This window comes from Pogona vitticeps, chromosome 11 (genome assembly GCF_051106095.1).
Source record: "Pogona vitticeps strain Pit_001003342236 chromosome 11, PviZW2.1, whole genome shotgun sequence".
In the NCBI taxonomy this organism is placed as follows: Eukaryota; Metazoa; Chordata; class Lepidosauria; order Squamata; family Agamidae; genus Pogona; species Pogona vitticeps.
Window position 1 is genome coordinate 17,235,764 of NC_135793.1, and position 24,716 is coordinate 17,260,479.

General features: G+C 40.1%; 1 protein-coding gene across 2 annotated transcripts in view; it reads right to left on the minus strand.

The window, feature by feature from the left end:
* Positions 1–1,486: 1,486 nt before the first annotated feature.
* Positions 1,487–24,716, minus strand: part of STAG2 (STAG2 cohesin complex component) — an 84,696-nt gene continuing 61,466 nt past the window's right edge. For both annotated transcript variants that reach the window (XM_072981200.2, XM_072981201.2), the window contains exons 21-34: positions 23,468–23,555; positions 23,293–23,373; positions 22,956–23,048; positions 22,495–22,669; positions 21,526–21,665; positions 21,099–21,200; positions 19,416–19,564; positions 18,462–18,590; positions 17,360–17,565; positions 8,174–8,363; positions 7,970–8,083; positions 5,317–5,443; positions 4,911–4,988; positions 1,487–3,598 (exon numbers count right to left, since the gene is read on the minus strand). In XM_072981200.2, the coding sequence (XP_072837301.1) occupies positions 3,575–3,598; positions 4,911–4,988; positions 5,317–5,443; positions 7,970–8,083; positions 8,174–8,363; positions 17,360–17,565; positions 18,462–18,590; positions 19,416–19,564; positions 21,099–21,200; positions 21,526–21,665; positions 22,495–22,669; positions 22,956–23,048; positions 23,293–23,373; positions 23,468–23,555 (1,696 nt within the window). In that variant the 3' untranslated portion in view covers positions 1,487–3,574. The remainder of the gene's footprint in view (positions 3,599–4,910; positions 4,989–5,316; positions 5,444–7,969; positions 8,084–8,173; positions 8,364–17,359; positions 17,566–18,461; positions 18,591–19,415; positions 19,565–21,098; positions 21,201–21,525; positions 21,666–22,494; positions 22,670–22,955; positions 23,049–23,292; positions 23,374–23,467; positions 23,556–24,716) is intronic.

Here is a 24,716-nt window from a genome sequence, read left to right on the forward strand (position 1 = left end):
CTAATTAACTGAACAGATACAGGAAGTCCAAACCAAAGACGATTGGCCTCTCAAAATGGAACAGAACCTTTGTCATAAGGAGAAAATCTGTACTAAATCAAAACTGGAACACATCCTTTGAAAGAAGTGTTCCTGGCTAAGAAACAAGGAATTAACTTTGTTTTTAACAGAAACTGATTTTGATCAAGGAATATATTCCACTCTTCGATATTCTTCAGGCACCTGTACTCTGATGCTTTCAAGGCCTGGGATAGAGCTTACAAAATATGGAAATCTGCTTGTTTCAAGACTTCAGTCCGCTAAAAGAATGGTTCCCAACCTTGGGTAACCCAGGTGTTCTTGTACTGCAGTTCACAGAAGCCGTTGCCATCCACTGTGCTGGCTAGGGTTTCTGGGAGTTTTAGTTCAAGAACACCTGTGTTACCCAAGGGTGGAAACCACTGCACTAAAGCACCCTGAAGATCTCAACAGCCCAGTAGAATAGGAGAATGATATTTATGTTCATCACTGCCTGTTTTGCCCAAGTGACTTATCTTAAGAGACAGTCAGGTCTCTAATATAACGGGTACCACAGTTGTCTCCCACTGCTGATGCTGCGGGGTAAACTGCATCATTAATGGAATGGGGAGAAATGGAAACATCTCAACAGAGATTGAATGCATTTTTTCCTATTATGTTGTCTTAAAACATTCCCTTGTTGTGTCTTCTAGATTCTTCCTGTGCTGCATGTTTATCCATTCAGTTTGAACTCTTTAACACCATCATGATATCCCTTTATCAAAAGTGCATGTGTACCAGAAATAACGAGAATACACCTAATAGAAATGAGGTGCACTGGTTTAATTGCAATTAAATCAGTAAAATGCTTCAGTTAAATCCTGTCTACTGAGTCAAAATTATTTCAGTATGCTAATTAAGTTCAATTTAGAAACAATGTTATCAGTAACAAAAGGATGCAGGTTATAATGGCACATTTTGTTAGTGATTGTTTGCATGCAGAGGGGCACAATCCTGCAGAATTCTATTGCACCAAAAGCTTATTCAAGGTAAGAAAAATTCCTGACTTAAGTCCCACTCACTTTTAATAGGGTCTGTGGTCCAATCAATGGCACATTTAGTTAGATGTCCTGCCTAATTCTTCTTATGTCCATGTAAAAGTGCGTATCACTGCAGCATTAATCATGAGTAGACTTTAGCTGAATTGTGATTATTATATGTTAATTATAACAGCAAGGAATTCAACATAGAAGCAGATCAATAGCAAAGTCAAAAACATCTTCAAAAACACAGTTGGAGAGTTCTAAAGTGACAGGAAATTACACTCACTGAGTGAACTGCGCATATTCCCAAGGTTAGTTTTCAGATACTTGTTCATAATAAACACAGCAAAATATATTTAGTTTGTGGGGAACAAAGGAGAGAAGACATAACTTTATCTCCAGCTGAAGAAATGTTTAGACCAATCATGATTGCATAACATCTCTACTTTAAATTATTAACCCAATTAGTGCTTTATTCACATTTTAAAAACTTGTACAATTTATTACAAATATAAAACAGTGCAGTTTTCCATACATTATCCCAATTCTGAGACAAACACTTAAAAGACATGGGAAAAGCTTTAATTTTTATAAACATAACATTTGCACCATTCACACTCTTTATCTTCTTCCTCTACCCTTGATTCAAAAAGATCAAACTTACAACATACTGTAGGTTTATTTTTATTCAAAAAGTTACTTGTCTCAAGACATAAATACAAATCAGAAAACAGTACAATTAGGACAATAGAATGTGGAGGACAACAGGTTAAGGTAAATATATAAAACATTTTAGTTTGAAAACATAAAGCTGTAAGAACTGCTTTCACAAAGAAACACTCCTTCAGAGAGTAAGAAAAAATCAACTTAAGTTTAAAATCATATATACAGTCCTCTCAGCAGTTCTATTTAAATGCAGTGGTGGTGGTGAGGGAATAATATAGGCAGTAATTTTTAGACATGGGTATTTGCGAGAAATGGAGCTAGGCAGGTCTTGCTCTTGGGTTTGTTAATACATGATTTTTTAAAATAATTATGTTATCATGATCCTTTAGAGAACCTATGGTTTATGGCTACCACAGCCCAAGGTTTGATACTATAAGGATAAGAGGCTTTTTGCATTTACTCATTTGAAGAAATTACTGTATTGCAAGCGTATTAAGGCGCATGGAATGATTAGAAATATATACCTCAAGAACTGAGAGACAACTGACAAAAAATATACATATGTAATATAAGTTAACATTTCCTTTAAATGATGTTTAGCTGCCTAAGCCTTGCAAAATGAGTTGATGTCAAAATGGAAGAGATCCATGTTTTTATGTTGTTTAGAACGATTTGAATTTAAATGAAATGGAGTTTAAAGCTTAGCTTTTGAAGAATTTTATAGGGGTAATGATGAATTTCTATTATCCAATTTAATTTACATACAGAGGAAATGTACTGTAACCTGTTAGAAGTATCATTAACCTGAAGACTGCTTGCAAAGACAGAGATAGATAAAACAATATAAAATACAAATTTAAAAATCATTTTAAAGCATGAATTCTCATGCTTATCTATTTTTAAACATTGTTAAACTTTCAATATATTTCTGAAACCTCATAATTTTTACGTTGGAATTTAAAAGTAAGAAAAAACTAAACAAACTGCGCAATTATAAAATCAGCACCAATTTATATATATATATATATTTTATTTAAAATTTAGACCCCTATTCCCACACTCTAATAAGCTGTATATTTTTTTGTTTAGAATTTTTTCTGCAAACATACTACAATAAGCTTCTTTATTTGAAGACAAAATACAGTGGCACTACTGGAAGGAATTTCACAACATTACATTTTTCTTAAAGGACAAGCAAACTCTCAGGGTAGTAAGATGGGTAAGCAAGATTGATCTCAGTGCTTTCTGGCAGTTTATGGTTCCTGGATATTTCATGAATATGCAATGAGGAACTGCTGGGATTTTTTGTATCTTCTTTTTTCCCCCGATTCTAAAATAATCAGCTTGCAAGTTCATTTCTTTCCATGATCAGAATTGAACCAAAGCTTCTGTTTAGAACTTAAAGCAGCTTACCAAAATGCTTTAGCACTCTCTCTCATAGTTCTATGAATCAAGTCATCCCATAATTTCAGCTCATGATTTCAATGATAATCTAAAAATTATTATTTGAATTATATAATTCAAAATTATTGTCAGAGAGGCTTGAAAATATATCAAGCATCTCCTCAACAGGTAGGAATTTCAAAAAAGGTGAGATTTACTATGATTTGGAAATAAACTAATATTACATAAATAAAATACTGGTATTCCAACAGAAACTATAGCTTATCCTCAAGTTGTTTACTTGTCCTTTATTTTTCAGGCAAACAAAACTGCCTCTTCAATGTACTGGATCTTTTTAAGCACATCATTCTCCTTAGAGAAAAAATCTTGTTCAGAATATCACTGTATCTACCACAATTTTTATTTAAAAACCTCTTCTTCCACATTAGAAAATGACTTCACCACAGTTATTTGCTGTACTGGTATTAAAACATTGATACCCCAAGAACCTAAAAGAGAAAAGAAAATGTTTTAAGATCAAAAAGATTTAAGTTTTTATTTTCATCCTATGTCTGCACTAGTAAACTCTGCAGAAAGCTCAAGCTAAAGGGTAATCCCAATGAAATCAATTGGACTGGAATTAGCTGTAGCCAACAAGTTTCATTCATTTCAGTGGACATACTCAAAGTGGGGCTAATCATTAAGATACAAATCAAATACACATCTCTGAACAGGAAAATAGCAAAAGCCAATTTGTACTTTTTGTTAATACAAAATTGATTAGATTGAATGTATAAACAGAACCAAAATCAGAGGTTTATACCTTTATCCATCTTGATGCTACAATAGTTTTCAGGCGTTTGTGCACCACAGTCACTTTATTAATGCAAACACACGTTTAGTGAAGCAAGTTTACTGTACCTTTACCATTTGCAGAAATATTTAATATGAACAATGACATACAATAGCCATTGGACATTACATTTTTGTTTTCAGCCCTCTAGCAAAGAGCTATAAACCTTATGGCCTGGGGGAGATGTCCAAAAATTATCCACTGCAATTGAAAGGCAAAAATAAACCCTTCTACAACATATATATTAACAGTAAGCATAAGACTTTGGTCAAGTCGTTTGATATCTGCTACCATCATGTGGTGCCATTAATGAACTACAGCTGTTCTTCCAACTCAAACAAAAGCATTTGAGTGAAAATCTCCAAAAACCAAGAACACATATTTTTGAAAGAGGATTAATGAAATATTTTAAGTACTTTGTTCATTATGATTTATTCACTTATGTATCTAAGAACCACTTAAAGGGCCAACGACTTTGTTCTTCAATATGAGTTAGAGAGGAACACAAGACTTTGTGAATGTTTTTCTTATCTCTTAAACAGATTTCACACAAAAATTCCTATGAGATTCAGTGATTTCTCACATACATGAACCCTGCTTTTGTTCTCCAGGGCTCTGCAAATTTTGGCAGGTAGATTCATCAAAACGTGCAGTAGTAGCCATGACTTCATCCCTCTCCTGAAATGTGGGATCTTATCTCAAATAACACTGTAGTCAACAGGTGCACCCAAATTGGAGCATGAAGATTATTTCAAGGTATCCTTCTTACTGTGACCTTCAGATGAACCTTAAGCATGTCTAGAACAAATACAGGAGGACCCCAGAGATTACTCTCCTGCCATCTCTCAACCCCAACTCAAGTGAACGGGCAGCTATTTGTCACACTGGCTGAAAGCAAAGGGATGTCTTCCTAGGCCAATCTGACAACCACCCCATATCAGATAAAAATTACACTTCACCACACTTACAGATTCATCCATGATTGATGCAGGATCAAAGAAATCCGGCTTTAGCTCTGTTCTTTCTCTCCTGTTCTTTGATGGTGGCTAAAAAGTAAACCAGACATTATACTGAATGTTTAGTTTCATTTGTTAATTTTGTTTTTATACAGCATAATCTTCAGCAACTTTGATATAAATACTGTTACAATTCTTGTTTGAAGTACAAACCAACCAGCAATTAATACTTGATAAAATCAATTTGGGACAACAAAAAGACAAACTAGCTGACATGGTTTTTAGATTATATAAAGAAAACATTTTAGCAGATTTCAAAGACCAGGCCAGGTGGAATAAGTGTAGTATAATAACCATCATGTGAAAGTAGATGCAACCTTTGTGCTTGCGTATGACTGAAGTAATTAATTTTTCTTACTAAATCTATGTCCATGGTATCAAAATCCATGCCTTCGTTGAGATCCTCAATGCGTCCTTCTGATGACATCATAACATCTTCAACAATTGGTTCCTCATCATCCTCCATTAGGCTTGTGCCACGTCGACTAAAGAATCAACATGGAGAAAAATAATTCATATACTGTTGAGGAACAACACAAGAAGCCAGAATTTAAAAGAGACAATTTTCCTTGCGCTGCCAGAAACTTATTCTGTTAGAGAACAGGTCAGACTGGACAGGAAGAATCAATAATTCAGATGTTGATCTTTGTGTAATCTGTGTGACCACACATTTTGTTTTGGTGGAAATAACTGATTCTTGGGTCAGCAAAGGCAATGGAGAATCAGAACTTTAGTGTTACTTCCTAAGCTATATATGTGACTAAATTAAAACAGACTTAGACTTGGTAGAGTGGGGATGTGAAGCTCAAAAGGATTTGAGGAAAAAATGTACATTTGATTACAAACACCGTCTGAGTTTGCAATATGAAATAATGGCATTGGTTTTAAGTATTTATAGAGCCACATGGGTGGCCTTAACCCCACCTCATCAAATAAAAATGAACGAATTAATGAATAGCAAGCAACTCAGCAACGTCAAGGATATGTTTTTAACAAGTTCAAAGCAACATTTTGCTGCTTTAGTTGCCCAGAAGTCCATTGTTTATTCCGATTTTATTTTGTTTTATAATGCTTTTTATTCTTTGGTCATGTTGATTTTGCTTACAATATTGGTATACTGTACTCCTCATTTAGAGCTCCGCAACCAAAATAAACATGTGATTTCACAGAGAGCATGAAAAAAAATATATATGTACACGCACACTTCTAGTTACTTACATACAATAAAATAACAGTAAAATATGGAAACAGAAGGAATGCAACAGAGAAGAACCTTGGACTCCAATCCCAGTACTAAATGAAGATTTTTGCTATTTGCAAACAAAACAAAACAAAACAAAACAAAAAAAACCCAGCAAAAACACTATTAAAAATGGTATAGGTTTGGATGTTTCAGATGATTGGACCAAACAACAAACAGGGTAATCTGCAGCAGTACCTGGCAGAAGATATAATTAGAAAACTATTGGTCATGTGGAACACACTGGGCTTTCTCTTCCAAGTATCAAGAATTGAATGGCTTTAATGTACTGATTGTAAAGTTTGGCTTAGTGGTGGGTATGTTGAGATCTGTAATCCAGGTCTGACACCTGGGCATTTCTTGGATTTTTCCTTTTCACTGGTGGCAACAATACATTTAAATATATCTGACCTGTCCTATTTGTTACATCTGAGAAACATGTGCTTGGTTTGAATCTATATTTTTTTAAATTATATTACATGCTAATTGAAATAACATACTTTTATACAGCTACGTATAGAATACTGTTTTTTACATGAAACCTACACTATTTTCAAATGTTTTGATGTAAAATGCAATTTAAAGACTCTTACTTAGTGTTATTGGGCATACATTTTTAAACCACTTTTTAAAAAGAGATCCTGCTTTCTTTACTTCTGTGCAATCCTCCTGTTGCTTCCTACTGATTGGATGACGTACGGTTGAGGGTTAAGAGTGACCATAGGAACATTTGGTCCATTCTAAATGCACATATGGTTGAACACTGCTCACATATATCTTGCTATGGCACTGGAACTGGCACAGCTATGTCTTCTGCCTCTCTGCTCCATCAACACAAATAAGCTGATACAATGTGTTATCCAATGTGGCAGCACTACATGTCTTACTATAATTCTGGAATGATAAATACAGTGGTGCCTCGCACAGCGAGGAAAATCCGTTCCGGATTAACCCTTGCTGTGTGAAACATCGCTGTACGGAAAGAAAAAAGCCATTGGAATGCATTAAACTTAGTTTAATGCATTCCAATCGGCTGATTTACTCACCGTACAGCAATGTCCCTCTATGGCTGGCAGCCATTTTCGCGCCCTCCCCTCGCTGAACGAGGGCGCGAAAATGGCTGCGATCAGCTGTCCGGCGGGTCCAAAATGGCCGCCGGAACAGCCGAAATGGCCGGCCGCAGCGTTTTTGTGCCCTTGGCAAGCGAGGGGAGGGCGCGAAAACGCTGCGCCCGGTCCTTTCGGCTGTTCCGGTGGCCATTTTGAAGCCGCGGAACAGCTGATCGGCGGGTCGCAAAGCGTTCGCTCTGCGATTTTCGCCCATTGGGGGCATCGCTCTGCGATCGCATTAGCGATCGCAAAAGCGTCACCGTAGAACGAATTCATCGCTCTACAGGGCGCTCGTTCTGCGAGGCACCACTGTACATCACAAGTTGGAAATGATTGTTTTAGAGACTTTTAAATGAATGGAAAAATGCTGGCAGTGCAAAAAGGTGGCTTTTTGTGGTAGGTTTGTGCAAGACAGTGGATTTCTTCTTTTTGCTTTTTTCCCCCTCTTTACTGTAGGGATCTGAGCCATACCAGAAACTGCCTTGGAAATGGCCTCCACTACAAAAGCATTTTACCATATGGCACTGGTGTGTGTGCTTACAGGTATCTAAAACTCCAAACAGAGCTAATTTCACTGTTCTTTCCATCTCTGCATCAAGTCTCTTAGAAAGATATTAGAAGCAAAACTGGTATACGTTTTGGCAAATGCTTCTTGTACATACATGGCATGCTGCAGATTGGTTCTCAGCTTCACGTAGTTCATGGCTGCTCGTTCCTGCTGCTGCCTGGCTGCTTCTTCTTGCTGCCTTTGGGCCAACATCCATGTCACCTGTGTACTTGAAAGACACAAAACATGTTTTTTTTAAAAAGAGATTAACTAAGTATTTGAACAGAGGTGACACAAGAGATTTAAATTGCATACATACTTGTAATCCATTGGAGGCTGATGGTGTTCGGCCTGCATCGGATAGACGCCCATATAACTCTCTTCAGGTCGCAATCTTTTTGGCTCCCTCATGATCGTCGAAGTGAGTTGTGGTGTCTGCATCATGACAGGTGTGTGCATTGTCTGCTCCCTGTTGATCCACATGCTGTCACTGCTGCTGCTTTCCTCAGCTACAGATAAAACAGCATCAGATCAATTCAGTAACTTTTGCACTCTAATAACAGTCAACACACCTGAAACAATACAGTTCGCACAGCACATAACACATATACAAACCTAACATCTAGCTAGATGTTAGAATTTTTATATGCTTAGATATAGTAAAACATATCCATATAACTTCAGTTCATCAAATTCCTTTTATTGCTTATCAGCCATCTTTCCTAATCAAGGGTATTGCCATCAAATCTGTTTAATTACTTCAGGTCTTGTTACCTTTACATTTAACAAGATCTAGTGGTCATTCTTTTAGAATGTTCCCTGGTTTGTTCAAATAAAATAACACAAATGGGGTCAATTCTTACACTCCATGTTCCTATGTATAAGCCATGATTTGGAGAACAGGAACATGCTGTAGACTCTTGTTCAACCACTTCATCTTACCCGTATGTGTATTTCTACCTTTATCTTTAGGTTTCCCATAATCATAGCTTACAAATATTTCTGACTACCTGAAAAAATAGTTTGCAAGCCTGCTTCAATCATGACTTTTGTTAACAGCCAGAAGGAAACTTTGGACTAGCCTTAAACAAACATCACCCATGGTCTGAGAAATGTATTATGATTGTGACAGACCACAGGGAAGAAGTATGCAAGCTGCTCTGAAGGACAAGGGAAGTGTGATTTCAACAGAGCTAAACCAGTACTAAAAGTTGTCTTGTTTTATATGACACACCAAAACATCTTAGCACTTGTCTTTTAGTATTTATTGTTATATATTCTTAAAAAATTGTCATAAGGAACACATACTCTGGCAAAAGAAATGTATGAGGATGATATGGAAGGCAAAGAAAGATTTTGAGGAACTTATGACCAGCAATATAAAGGGGAATAATAAAAGCAGGAAACTTGTCAGAGAAGCAGTTGGCCCTCTGGATGGTGAGGGAGGTAAAGGGGGACTGGAGATTGGAGAGAAATTACAGTAGTACCTCAGTTTACAAATGCCTTGTTTAACGTAATTTTCTGTTTACTAATGGAAATCCATTGAAAATAATGCTTTGATCTGCTATTTTTTTTCTGCAGTACAAAGGAAGTTTCCCCAAGATGCATTGTACCTGGAGGTTTATAGCGCCGCCCCTGTTCCTATGGCAATCCGAGTTTCTGTTCACAAATTTTTCACATTACTTAACATCCTGGAGAACGCATTAAATTTGTAAACAGAGGTACTACTGTAATTTAGTTCTTCACATCTGTCTTCACAACAGAAGACCTTGGGCAGATTCCGCTGCCCGAATGCCCCCCGGCTAATGAATTAAATCAAATACAGGTTAAAAGAGAGGATGTTTTAGACCTAATCGATGGCATCAACCCAAGGGTTATTAAGGAACTAAGAAATGAAGTTGCACGTCATGCCAATCTTAAAAAAAAAAAAGGGGGGGGAACTACAGGCCAGTTAGCCTTTGAGTGAACCTCTGTGAACTCACACTATAGGGTTAAATTCGCGCCTGCGCCGGATACGTCAGAATCTTCTAGAGCTTGGGAAGAAAAAAGAATCAATTAAGTGTTGCCCATTTAGTGCATGCTCCGCCTGCCCTGAGCCTCAGTTCCGTTTTATCCGCCCGTGGTAAACTTTTATATACAAAAAGCCAATTAAGCAGTGACGGATAGCGGGGAGGCAGGGCGGGACGTGTGAATTCACAGAGGTTCACTCGAAGAACTATGGTTACAGGTAAGTAACCTCTTCTTCTTCGTCGTGACCTCTGTGAATGCACACTATAGGGTGAGTAGCAAGCTATCTTACCAGAAGGAGGTCCGTCAATGGAGTAAGGAAGTCAGGACAGCTCTCCCAAAACTGGCCTCCTTTTTAGCCCGAAGGTCCAGTCTGTAATGCTTTATAAAGGTGGAGACCCGGGACCACGTGGCAGTTCTGCAAATGTCCGAAAGGTCTACTCCACGAAGCAAAGCTGTAGATGTAGCCATAGCCCGTGTGGAATGGCCTTTAAGGCCTGAAGGAGGGGTCTTGCCCGCTAGTTCGTAGGCTAAAGTGATGGTGGACACTAACCATCGGGATAGCGTCTGAAAAGAAGCAGGATCTCCTTTTTGGTGTCCATAGAAACATAGAAACAACTTGGAAGACTTCCGAAAGTCTTTGGTCCTGGAAGTGTAATATGCAAGAACTCGGCGTACATCCAGACTGTGTAGCAGCCGTTCAATTGGTGTTGATGGATTAGGGAAAAGAGTAGGCAAAACAAGAGGCTGGTTGATGTGAAAGGTAGAGACCACCTTGGGTAGAAAAGAAGCGTCCAGGTAAAGCGTGATCTTGTCTGGTGAAAATTGAAGGTAAGGAGGGTCAGCTCGGAGAGCAGCCAGTTCACTGGCTCTCCTGGCGGAAGTAACAGCCACCAAGAGCAAAGTTTTAAAGGGCAAAAGGCGCAAGTCTGTTGAAGCCAGTGGCTCAAAAGGTGGTCGAGTGAGAGCATGGAGGACAAGGTGCAGTGACCACTGGGGTAGCGGAGACCTGGTTGTAGGACGAAGATTTGTGAGGCCTTTGAGGAACAACTTCAGAGTAGGGTGCGAGAAGAGACGAGCTGAACCAGAAGTGTGTGTGGCTGGTGAGCTATAATTGCGGAGATATAGACCCTAATGGTAGAAACCGCTAATCCGAAGTCAAACAAGTGCTTGAGATAAGACAAGAGGTTGTCCAGGGTAACCGGTGCGGATGGGAAACCCTTAGAGGTAGCATATTTACAAAAGCTGTTCCATTTATATGAATATAATAAAGTTGTGGAGGGCTTCCTGGCCTTTTTCAGTATGTCCAAGATCATGGAAGAATCCTCCAGGCTGTGAGCCGGAGCGAATGCAGGTCTGGGTGGTGAATGCGGCCGTTGTCCTAGCTAAGGAGATGGGGGAGGTGAGGCAGTTCTAGGTGGTCAATCGCCATGGACCTGAGTGCCGTAAATCACGGTTGGCGAGGCCACCAAGGGGCGACCAAAATGGCATTCGCCCTCATCTGGCGCATCCGGACAATCGTACTCTGGATTAGAGGTAGTAGGGGAAACAGATAGAGAGGTCCTGTCCATGATACCATCAGTGCATCCCCCAGGGAGTTGAGGCCCCTGCCCGCTCTGGAACAGTAGTTGGTGCACTTTGCATTGACATGTGAAGCGAACATGTCTACCTGGGGGTATCCCCACTTGTGGCATATCTGGCGGAAGACAGCGGCATCCAACTCCCATTCGTGGGTCTGCGTGGACATGCGACTGAGGGAGTTGGCAAGGAAATTGTCTGTCGTGGATACGTAAACTGCGACTGGGAAGATGTGCAGAGTGTAGCAGTATTCCCACAGAACTGTCAGTTAAAGAAGCTTGAGGGAGTGGATACCCCCTTGCTTGTTTATGTAGTGCATCGTGGTCGTGTTGTCGGTGACGACCTGAACCGCGTGTCCCTGAATGAGTGGAAGGAAGGGACGAAAGGCTTTTATCACTGCCCACATCTCTAGATGGTTGATGTGAAGGCGTTGTTCCTTGGCCGACCAAAGAGCATGGATTTTGTGTGTTCCACAGTGAGCACCCCAGCCCATTGTACTGACATTGGTTGTGACTTGGATCTGGAGCTGCAGAGGGCGAAAGGGATGGCCGACACTGAGGTGGGGGGTGAAGGTCCACCACTGGAGTTGTTGGTGAAGCTCCGGTGTCACCCTGAGTCGTTTCCTTTCACTGTCTAGCAGCGGATTGAAGAGTGTGAGGAACCAGGCTTGTAGGGACCTCATTTTCAGACGGGGATGTTGCAGTGCAGCGGTGGTTGAAGCCATAAGCCCTAGGAGATGCTGTGCGTGTTTGGCTCATACAGATTTGAGTGGGCGAAACTTGTGTGTGGCCTTGCGAATTTTCTTGATGCACTGAGCCGGAAGGTAAATTCGAGCTGTGATGGAGTTGAGTGTGGTGTCGATATAATCCACCACCTGGGAAGTCTGAAGTCTGGATTTTGATTGGTTGATCTGAAGACCAAGGCTGGTCAGGGTATGGAGGATGAATCGAGTGTCGTGGATGGATTGGCGTGCGGAGGGAGAAACGATTAGCCAGTCGTCTATGTAGGGGTAGACAGCTATGTTGTTGAGGCGGAGGAATGCAGCGACGGGTGACATGCATTTTGTAAAAGTACGGGGAGCGGTGGAAAGCCCAAAGGGGAGGGCGCAGAATTGATAAGTGATGTCTTGAAAACAGAATCGTAGATACTTTTGATGCTGGGGGTGAACTGATATGTGAAAGTAAGCGTCCTGGAAATCTATGATTGTGAACCAGTCTCCGCGTCACAGAAGATGAAGAATGCTCTCGATGGTAACCATCCTGAACTTTCTTGTGTGAAGGTATCGGTTTAGGATTCGAAGGTCTAAAATCGGTCGAACACCGCCATCTTTCTTGGCTACAGTGAAGTAGCGTGAATAAAAACCCTTGTGTACAAGGTCTGGGTGAACCTGCTGAACTGCGTTTTTTTGAAGAAGCTTTTTAATTTCTTCTTTCAGAGCCGGGTCAAATGTAGAGTGTCTGATGCGGCCCAGAGGGGGCGTTCGAGAAATTCTAGACAATAGCCTGAGTGGATGATGTTGAGCACCCAGTTGTTGCTTGTGATGTGAGACCAGAGAGGAAGGAACTGTGCCAGGTGAGTCGGGGAAGGAGGGTTGAGTAAGGGTGCAGCTGGTGAGTCAAAGATAATTCTTGGCTTTCTTTGCAGGAGGGCGGTAGGACTGGCGGCGCTGAGACTGTGGCTGAGAGCGAAAAGAAGTGGAAGAGGAGGAAGCTTGAGGAAGTCTGGAGTGTGACTGTTGCCTGAAAGGACAGTAAGTTTGGGATGAAGAAGGTAAGTATTGCTGTGAGCCATAAGGCCTTTTCCATTGGTAAGGTTGGAATTTAGGTTGCTGGTGAATTGTGTAAGATTTTGTGGTCTTCTTCATTTTATGGAAGCTTTCCATAGACTCATCTGTTGTGGCATTGAAAACTCCATTCGCATCGAAGGGTAATGCTTTAATACGGGCCCTTGCGTCCTCATTGATGCCCGATGACCTAAGCCAGGCATGGCGACGCAGCAGGATGGAAGATGTCATGGTCTTAGAAGCAATGTCAGCAGAGTGACGCCAGGCAAGGAGCTGATGTGTAGAGAAGTTGACAGCTTCATCAAAGGTGTTGAGAAGGAAAGGGCGGACGTCATCCGGGGCCTCCTGTAGGGAAGGCAAGACCCTTTCCCAAAGCAGCTGCTGATATGCCGCCATTGCTGCCTGATAATTAGCGACTCTGAGAAGGAAAGTAGTGAAAGAGTACATTTTCCTGCCTAGAACATCCAGCTTCCTACCTTCCCTGTTTGAGGGTGTGGTTTGCGCTTTAGAAGAGGTTTGGGATTGATTCAATTGAACAATAATAGAGTTAGGGACAGGGTGCTTTGTGAGAAAGGCTGCATCCTCGCCATGGGTCTTGTAAAAGTTCTCTACCTGACGTGTGACTTGAGCTGAATTTGCTGGGGTATCCCAGGATTCACGTATTGACTTCATGAGGGACAGGATGAAGGCAATGCTGAGTGGAGGTGCCCATGCCCTGTCAAGTTGACCAAAACCCAGGTCTTCTGTAGGCGGGGGGGTGGTTGTTCCTCAATGTCCAGTTTGAGGGCCTTAGCCATCCAAGAGACCATTTGCACGTAAGAAGAAGAATCCTCAGTAGATGATGAGATATGGAAATCAGAAGTGCCCGGGTCTGATGGGGCACCCAAAACAGATTCCTGCTCAGAGTGTGCAGAAGGAGATAATGGCATAGGGGAATGTGAAAATGGATACCCTGGTAAGGATGGCAACGGGGAAGGTAAACGAGGTAATGTCTTGTGTGTCCCATGAGGTTTTTTGGTTCGGACCTTAGAGGACACCCTGGGCTTTTTAGCTGGTGGAGCTGCATCAGATGAAGAATGCTTGCCAGGTGCAGGAGGCTTGGAGGTTTTGTGGTCTGCTGTGCCCCTGGGAGCAGAGCTTCGTTTACGCGTGTCAGAATGATGATGACGGGGGTGTATGTGAAGGGGAGGGCAATAGAGAAGAGGGATAAACATTTCGCACTCGCTTCTTAGGATGACACAGATCCTCGTCAGAGAGAGAGACAGAGTCATCCGAGGCCCCATGACGCCTGTAATAGCGGTCAAGGTTGATGACGTAAGGCCCCTCCCAATCCTGATTGTCCTGGCGTCGGGAGGACCGTGGCAAAATGATCACCTCTTGGCGTGGGTGTCGATGCCGAGACGGGGAGATATGCTTTGTTTTGGCCGTTCGCTTGCGCGGAGGTGACGGCGGTAATGGAGGAGACTGAGAGCGGGAGTCTGGAGGAAATGCCTGCCCGGCTGACGCAGGGCTATGAGGGGCAGAACGAGCGCTAGATATTGGTGCCTCATCTAGTAGGTTAGGGCTCGGAGATTTGCTGTGTCCGCCAGTCGTTGCTTGCCGCGGAGGCAAAGAGCCCAATTGCTCAGAGAGATCATTCCCCGCCTCATCGCTTTCCTCTAAGATGGGAGGGGGGGAGTCAGGCACAGGAAGGACGGAACAGTGCTGGTTCCCCACTCTAAGAGAAACATCGCTCCTTGATTTATTAGCTGCATTTATTTGTTTCGATTTCAGCGACCGCGTGAATGTAGACTGTGCTGCCTTGGAGGCTTTTACGGGAGCGGGAGGTGCTGCAGACGCGCCTGGGTCTAAGGGAGCAGAAGCCTGGGTCGACGGTAAGGCAGAAGGCAAAGCCGCCGAGGTTTTCTTAGGCAGTTTTCCTGACTTGGAGGAAAGCTTTGGAGGGGGGGGGGTCTAGCCTCCCTATCCGACTTGGAAGCAACAGACGAGGTTGGGGAGGGTTCCATCGGGCTGGGATCAGAGGCTGACAAGATGGAAATTCCACAAAAACAGCTTCAGTCTCTGCTGGCGTGCCCGAAGGGCTGCTTTTGTAAACTTTTTGCAGTTCTTACAGGCTAGTGGAATGTGCTTCTCCCCCAAACAAAAAAGACAGTGCTTGTGGCCGTCTGAGAATGGCAATTTACGATCGCACAAAGCACAGCTCCGAAAGGGACCAGAGGGGGACATAAAACAGAGGGGAGAGGGAAACTCACTGTCTCAGTGAATACGGAATCGTTGAACAGTCCAAGTCAGAAACCGAGTACGGCACAAGAGAAAAAGCCAATGCAAAGTCCAAAGCGTAGTCCAGAAACCAGTCCAGAAATCGGGGCAACAGAGAGTTAGTCGTTCAAGCCAAAAAAATATCTACCAAAAAGAAGCCGAATTATAAAGTATCCCAGAGCTCTAGCAAAGTGTTCCTAACGCGAAGGCAGTAAAACGGAACTGAGGCTCAGGGCAGGCGGAGCATGCGCTGTAGGGGCAACACTTAATTGATTCTTTTTTTCTTCCCAAGCTCTAGAAGATTCCGACGTATCCGGTGCAGGCACGGATTTAACCCTATAGTGTGCATTCACAGAGGTCACAACGAAGAACTCCACAGTCAGGGGATAAGAGGGCAGGTCCTCTTATGGACCGAGAATTGGTTAAGAATCAGGAAACAGAGAGAAGGTGTCAAAGGGCAATTTTCACAATGGAGAGAGGTAAAAAGTGGTGTGTCCCAAGGATCTGTCCCAGGGCCGGTGTTTTTCAACCTGTTCATAAATGACCTGGAAACAGGGATAAGCAGTGACCAAGTTTGAAACTTTTCCTGGTGGTGAAGACCAGAAGGGATTGTGAAGAGCTCCAGAAGAATCTCTCCAAACTGAGAGAATGGGCGGCAAAATGCCAAATGGATTTTAATATAAAAAATGTGAGGTAATGCATCTGGAACCAAAAGAAAATTCAATATTTTATTATCAGCTGGTGGGTTCTGAGCTGTCCGAGACGGATCAGGAAAGAGATCTTGGGGTGCTGGTGGACAGCTTGATGAAAGTGTCTACCCAGTGTGCAGTGGCAGTGAAGAAGGCCAATTCCATGCTAGGTGTCATTAAAAATGGGATTGAAAATAAAACAGCCAACATTATAATGCCATTGTACAAAATGTTGGCAAGGCTGCACCTGGACTACCGTGTACATTTCTGGTTTCCACACTTCAAAAAAGAGATAGTGGAGCTGGAAAAGGTACAGAAGAGAGCGACTAAAATCATGACTGGGCTGGAGCACTTCCCTTATGAGGAAAGGCTACAGCATTTGGGGCTCTTTAGAGAAAAGGTGCTCACTGAGTGCTCACTGGAAGGACAGATCCTGAAGCTGAGGCTCCAATATTTTGGCCATCGCATGAGAAGACTCCTTGGAAAAGACCTTGATGTTAGGAAAGTGTGAGGGCAAGAGGAGAAGGGGACGACAGAGGATGAGATGGATGGACAGTGTCATCGAAGCAACCAACATGAATTTGACACAACTCTGGGAGGCAGTGGAAGATAGGAGGGCCTGGCATGCTCTGGTCCATGGGGTCACGAAGAGTCGGACACGACTAAACGATGAGAGAAAAGGTGCCTGAGGGGGGACATAATCGGGACATATAAAATGATGCAGGGGTGGATAAAGTGGATAGAGGGAAGTTCATGAGGATCACAGGTTACAAGCCATGATGGGGATGTATAATCTCCAAGCTTAAAAGGAAGTTATTTCAAAATGCCAGATGCAGGGAAGGAGTATCAGGAGACAGGTCTCCAGTTGTCTTGTGTGTTCCCCAAGGCATCTTGTGGGACCATTGCAAGAAACGGAAAGCTGGACTAGGTGGGCCCTTGGCTTGATCCAGCATGGATCTTTTTATATTCTTAATATGTTTAATGGATGGTATTTTGAAGATTAAAAATAAGTGCAAATACTTTTTAATCTATTTTGTATAAGAGAGCTCAATTACATTTTTTCAGAATAGATGAGAGATGAAAGTCTACACGCAGAGAAGGTCTCCCTCTTAAGGGGAACCAGGAAGTGTGCTACCTTAACTTAAAAAACAAACACGCTGGGTTGGAAAAATAATATATAAATCCACACCTTCAGGTATTTTCCGCTTCCCTGTGGCTGGTTTTGTTTTCTTATTTCTTACTGTAGACCCTCGATTGCTGATTCCACTGATGACTGACATGGTATCATCATCCCCTCCAGCCAGCAAAGAGTTCCTATAAGACATGAGTGGAAGCCACACATCTTCTCTTCGGAGAGACATCTGAAAAGTCATGAACTTCTCCAGATAAACATACCTGGTAAAAATACAAGAAATTACTAATATATATCTGAATATATTTAACACATAAGTGAACCATTAAAAATTCTCTTGACTTTTTATTTCAAAGAATTAAATATAGGGACAACAATTAATTGGCATATATAATCTAATCCCTGGGAAAGTAAACTGCTGTCAACCACATCCATGTTTATGTATTTTATTTGTCAACGCAAACACTCTGGATGAAATCCAGCAGTAAGTGGCAACTAGAGTAGGTCCACTGAATCAATGAAACTTATATAGGAGCTGACTTTCCAATTTTCCACTGATTAATGGGCCTACACTAATTTCAATTTACTACTAAATTTCAACCACTGGGTGACTCGACCTTCAATCTCCCTGTATGCCAGGGACATCAGTCCCTTTTCTATCCATACTAGCAGAGATGCACAAATCTACAGACCAGTGAGATGGTCTCTAACCTGGAATACAGGTTTCCACCTGTGAAACCTAGTTCTCTCCTACAATTCCTGGTAGAAAACCAATAATTGTTTAAATTCCAAATACAGTAATGAATTATCTACTTGTTTCACACAATTTATGATAAGTGACAAAAACAAGCAGTTCTAGGCCCTGCGGCTATAAAATGTGTTTGTCTATGGTGTTGTGACACAGTTCTATAAACACATACTGCATTATGTGATCACATTTTATGTCTGAGTTTTACTCATCACAAATAACTAATTTAGGACATTTCTTAGTAATTTATTACTAAACAAACTTTTTGTTATCCAAAGTGTTAATTAAAACATTTACTTCACTTCCACATTAAACAACTGCTTTCATTCAATCATGTTATAGATGTTTAATAATAGGTTGACAAAACTTTTAAAAAATTCTAAAAATCATGAACATGCATAAAATACTTACACAGTTTTTTTATCTTGCCTGAGAAGTTTGGAAGAGAACTCACTCAATATATCAAGAAATGCCAAATTTAACGGTGGGTGGCTCTCACCCTGTGGGTTAGGCTCTTTGAAAGCAAACTCTATGCCATCTCTGAAAACAATCAAGTAAACATTTCTTTTAAAAAAACACTAATAGAAAATGTATAAATGCATCAAACACTGTGAAATGAGTATTTCAATCTAAGGAGTATTAGAATTAGTCCATCTTTCTATTGTTAACATACTAGAAATCAAAATGCCTTACTAATATGAAGAATGGTGCTTGATCAAGACTCAGTTACAGTACATATGCTATAAAATTACCTAGATCACACAAATCAGTTACGTCTAATGATTTGTGGATCTAATTTGTTGCATTGCAAGCTACCTGAAATAAGTATTTAACATAGATATTTAAATGGGAAACATGTAATGTGCCCATCCAGCTTCCCCACCCCCCTATGACACACACAGAGAGAGAACTGTCAATCAGGCTCAAACTGTAAACTCTGGCTCAGAGTCAAAGGCAAGCTGCTGTCAAGATCAGTCAGTGATGTCACTACTGAAATCACAGGAAGATTACGTTGGCACAAACTTCAGATTGGCTCAGTCAGCCTTGAATACAACAAGCTTCATGGAAGCCTACTATTGAAATGCTCAACTGTTCTTTGAGCTTTCACCCCGAAGTCTGTAAGTCAATTTTGAAAGTAAACTGCAATTAGCATGTATAAAAAGTATTAACCTATAACAATGGTTACTCCAGTACCATAGTTATTGGCTGCATATCCTAAAGCTGAGCAAACTGTTTTCTGTTATTTATTTATTTAGTTTGGATCTACTTTCACCTGCCAGAAATCATCAACACAAAACAATCTCATGAGAAAATTCACAGAATGCTACACAATAATCATAAAGCAAAAGAAATGTTAGCAATTACTTGTGTAACATAGCAATGGCTTCTCTTGTTTTCAGCTGATCCAGTCCAAATGTTAAAGCAAAACGTCGAGCTAATTCCTTAATGCCACTGAAAGCTGGTGATGATCTGTCAAAATTATACCCATTTTCTTGAATCATCTCATTGAAAAGCTGCATTAAAAAAAAGTCACTCAATATAAGATGTTTGTTTAACAGAAATACATCCAGAAAATATTAATACGTTCTCAGTGTTATTATTTAATGAATTCTTGTCATTATTTTTTAAAAATCATATAAAACAATGACTTAAACCACAACAGTCTTTGAGCAAAATCTGGTACTAAAATATTATAATTATTTACATATGTAAGATCCCAGAACAACTATGTTTAATCGAATTAGGGCACTATTAAAAAACAACAAATAATAATTTGCAGGCAACTTATGCTCAGTGCCTGCAGAAAATGTCACTAACTAATAAAATGGATAATATTTTGTCCCTATGATTTTAGGGGAGATCATTAAGTAGGGCTTGGATTCACATGGTCCCTTCTCTTATGCAGGAGGGTACAGATTAATCAGGAAATACTGGAATGGGAATGTCGTGTTTATATGGATTTAAAACCACCAGCACACCTGTTCTACTTTTTCCCACTGCAGCTGATACCTACTTTCCTTCACTTCTCCTGTAATTACTGAAGTAAAATTATCATCAGAACAACACCCAATGTAAACAGTTCAATGTGATACCTAAGATAAACTGTTGAAAAAATAAAAACATTTCAGCATGCTTAACATGGGTTCTATCACTTTATTTCACTTGCAGGCTATCTCAGATTGCAGTCCACTTTAGATGAAACAGACCACAATCCACAAAAGTGCTTTTCGTCATTGTGAAGCTGAAGTCAGTTAGTACTGTAGTTGGAATGGATAACTTTCTCATGTTTGAAATGCAATTTATTTCCCCTCTATTCTTTTGTAGCAGTTCTACTCTATCCTAAAATCCACTAACACAGCAGCAGATGTTATTTTCCCCTTCACTTCCAATGGGGATCTCCCCCACTGATGTTCTAATGAAGGCTATGGGACTTATTTTACAGATGATTATCTCCACAAGAGCCAAAGTCTCCTCTACAACAAAGTCCATATGTGCCCTGCAGCAGTAATTTTAGCATTCTTTTGGAACCAGGCATTGCGCTGTTTAAACAGTTAACAGCAGAGCCTCTGGAGATCGTAAGAAAGTCTATAGAGAGAAACATGTACAGTCCCAGTGTGCATATATTATGATAAATCTTTTATTTACCACTCAAATCTGGTAACAATATTCATTAAACTTCAGAATATTTCTTGTATTAAAGTAGAACTGAAATGCTACTTGCACACTCTAAAGAATTCTTCCCATATATTCCTCACATATTTTAACCACTCTCTATAGAACTTTATTCTAAATTAGGGAACAGCCGTGTTTGTTTATATTTTTAGAATTCTTATAAACCATGAAGGAAGAGAACAGAAATGAAACATAGAAAAGAGTCCATAATAACTACATCTGAATACCACAGGGTTTCATGAGCATAAAAATAGAAGCAGACATGACAGGAAGTTACTTCATCACATAAAATGGACTAATTTATTCTATTGTTAAATAATAAAGCTCATCTTAACCAACATTTAGAGGAGTTACTCTAATGAAAGAAATACTAACCTGTTGTAAACTGAGAATCAGAGTCTTTGCACACTGGATTTTGTCAATCTGCCTTGTTTTGCTCATTGTTTCTTTGATAATATCACCATAATCATTGTAATACTAAAGAAGAAAAATACACAAAACAACTTGATTGCTTTAGTTTACAGAAACATGTTTGCTTCAAAACCATTATTTTCTGTAAAAAGCAGCACCAACAGAAAACATACGAAATAATCCATCTTAAAAAATAGGTAATTTTTGATATAGTAAGACCACACTGACCCGATTACTATTGATAGATGAAAGAAGAAAAGTAGCTTTATTTTGATATAACAATGTGCATTTATTACAAGATTCAGGACAAGAATAACAGCAAGTCAGTTAATCACTGCACTGTAAGACAAGCTTTCTTTACCTATGCAGTATCTTAAATCTCAATTCTTACCTTCATATATTGCTTAAAAATATCTGCAGCAGTATTCATTTCCACCACCGTATATACAATTAGTTTACAAAAAGCTGCAAGTAAATTTCTTCTTTTGTGCAAAGCTTCAATCTTACTAGCTTCATCATCCTGCTGTCCATCTAGAAAATGACAGAGCACAGCATTAAGGAATCTGGATTTGTACATTTTCCAGATCAACAAATATTTTTGTCTCAAAGCCATTCCAAGTACAAAACTGTCATGCAGGGTAACTGTCTAGCGAGGCACCACTGTACTTTTGATAATACACTGCAGTTAAAACAAAAATAAAATGCTTTGTCAGCTACTGCACCTATTATCAGAGACACTTCTCATTAAGTTTTACAGAAGTAAGTGCCTCGCTACAGTTATCCCGCATGACAGTTTTTTCGCTAGACATTGACTTTTTGTGATCGCTACAGCGATTCGCAAAACACTGATTCCTATGGGGGAATTTTACTGGACAATGTGTTTTCGGGACCTAAGCTTCGCAAGACAGCAATCTAAACAGCTGATCGGCGGTTCCCTATGGCCGATCTTTGCTAGACAATGACGATTCTTCCCCATTGGAACACATTAAACAGGTTTCAATACATTCCAATGGGGAAATGTTTTTCACTAGACAATGATTTCGCTAAACAGCAATTTAAGTGGAACGGATTATCATCGTCTAGCAAGGCACCACTGTACAGAAGGTTGGTGTTAGTCAAATTCTCCTCAATGTGGTCTGAGATGAAACCTCGTTACTACAAGGAGCATTGCCCTTTTTCCTTTGGGCAACTTCTGGGAGGCCAGCCAGTACCTCTCTAAGGTCTTCAGTTTCACTGTCCTTGTGAACTGTGGAAGTAGGCACTGCCTCCCAAAGTTGAGGGGGAGGGAAGGAAATGCGTAGCCAAAGAACTCAGATATGTTTGCAAAAATGTTTACAGGAAAATTTACGTAGACCCATACCTGCACTGTTGTTATCATCATCCTGGTCTATAAAGACATGATCAAGAATAAAGCTCAGCAACTCAGACTGCAATGAAGAGTCAGGAGTGTAAACCAGCGGCTCTAAAATATCACGTCCTCCTGACATAATCTGATGGCTGAAGATCATTAACACATCACACAAAATAGTGAAGGCCTGTAAATAAGTATTGAAAGAGATTATTATGATTTTCAACACTACATACGAAAACTTAACACAAGTCAAACCAAACCCTCAGATAAGCATGTTCCAAATCCCCCTAGATGATGTTGTAATAGCTGCTTTACAGATTTACAGAAAAGTTCTATTTATTAATTCCCTATTCTAATGTTGGCACCTGCTTCGAATAAAACTAAAGAAAATGCAGAATTATTTCTTGCTTAAAATAGTAAACATTATATAGTCCAACCATTTACATACTAACAAAGGCTTAGTGACTAACCTGTTCTTTCACAGCAGTATTTACATTGGTAAGGTAGTGCTGGCATATTTGACAGAACACTCTCATCTGCTTCTTTAAGCGTAGAAGGTCCTCCTTTGAAATAAACAATGGTAAACAATAAGCAAGTTCCTGTTCAATCATACTTGTTTGTTGAAGAGAAATGTATGCTTTTCTAAGGTCTTAAACATATATCAGCTATTTTAAAAAGAGCATAAAACACCCCATTACACTTGTAATTTACTCTTACCTTTTTTTTACTTTTATGAGTTACAGTTACAGTTTCCCAATCAGTTTTCTATTTAATAAAATTATCAATTCTATCACAAAAAAGACTTACCTTTGTAGAACTGCTCTCAGAAACTTTTGCTAGCTGCCAAAGGATTACATAGTGAGTACACTGCAGTGCATGAATAACAATCTGTATTTAAGAAATAAGAAAAATTGTTTAAAAACAAGGAACAATGTACCTGTTGTATTATGTATACTTTTAAAAACATACATAGATGACAAACCTGTTCAGGCATATCTCCATTCTCAATGCCCGTTTTTAATAACTTGTAGTTACAACTAAACAAGTCCCACCTAGACAGATCGTGAGCACTGAAATCAGAAAAAATGAATAGGTTAAATTCACTCCATTACCTCCCCTGCTTTGTTGTACATTGATCATCATTATTGCTCAGATAAGCACCCAAATGACTGCCCTTGCAGCTATGCATGCAACTACCACAGTTTGTTTTTATCCTGCCTTAAATAGGATTCAAGGTGGTTTACATTAAAAGACAGTATTAGAAACTAAAAACAGTAAGTACACAAATATTAAAAAGAATCAAATAAATATCACATAAAAAACTGTGAACAAAAGCAATATTAAAAACACATTCAAAACAGTACAGTACTGTACATATTCATTTAAAAAAACTCATTCAGGCAGCCTGTCACTCAGGGAAGACCTGACTGAAGAGAAAAGTCTTTGCCTGCTTGCAGGACAGCAACAATGGGGCCAGCCTGGGCTCCTGTGGGAGGGAGTTCCAAAGTCTGGGAGCAGTGACAAAGACAGCCCTCTCCCATGTCCCCACCAAATGTACCTGTGAAGGTGGTGTGACTGAGAGAAAGGCCTCTCCTGATGATCTTAATATCCAAGCAAGCTGATAATGGGAAACATTATCCTTGAGACAGCTTGAATCCAAGCCATTTAGAGCTTTATAGGTTAGAACCAGCACTCTGTCACTGAAACTGCTGCAACAGGGGCAGAGGCGGTATGTGATCCCTATAATCAGTCTCAGTTAGCAATTTGGCTGCTGTATTTTGGACCCACTTAAGTTTCTGGACACGAGGTATAGTTTTCCTTGCTAAACTTGAATAACTGAAAAACAGTTGATTTGGAGGGACTTTCTCTCCAAAATGAAAGAATCCATTTGCTATTTGCAAAACATGATATATTCACAATAAGGAAAAAGAGGAAGTTCATATATGTTTTTTAAAAAGCAAGTATTTCATAAAGTCATCAAACAATGGAGTTGAAAGTATTATCACCTGTAAGACTATCAAATCCATTCCCCTGCTCAATGCAGAAATCCAAATCGAAGTATATCTGACAGATGGTTGCCTATTTTTCTCCATTGTTACATGTCTTGCACTCTGGGATGATCAAGAACAGATCCTGCCCCTCTGCTGTACAACTACCTTTCAAGTATTTGAAAAGGGTATCATATCAACTTTCAGTCTTCTTTTCTCTAGGTTAAACATGCAGGATCTGTT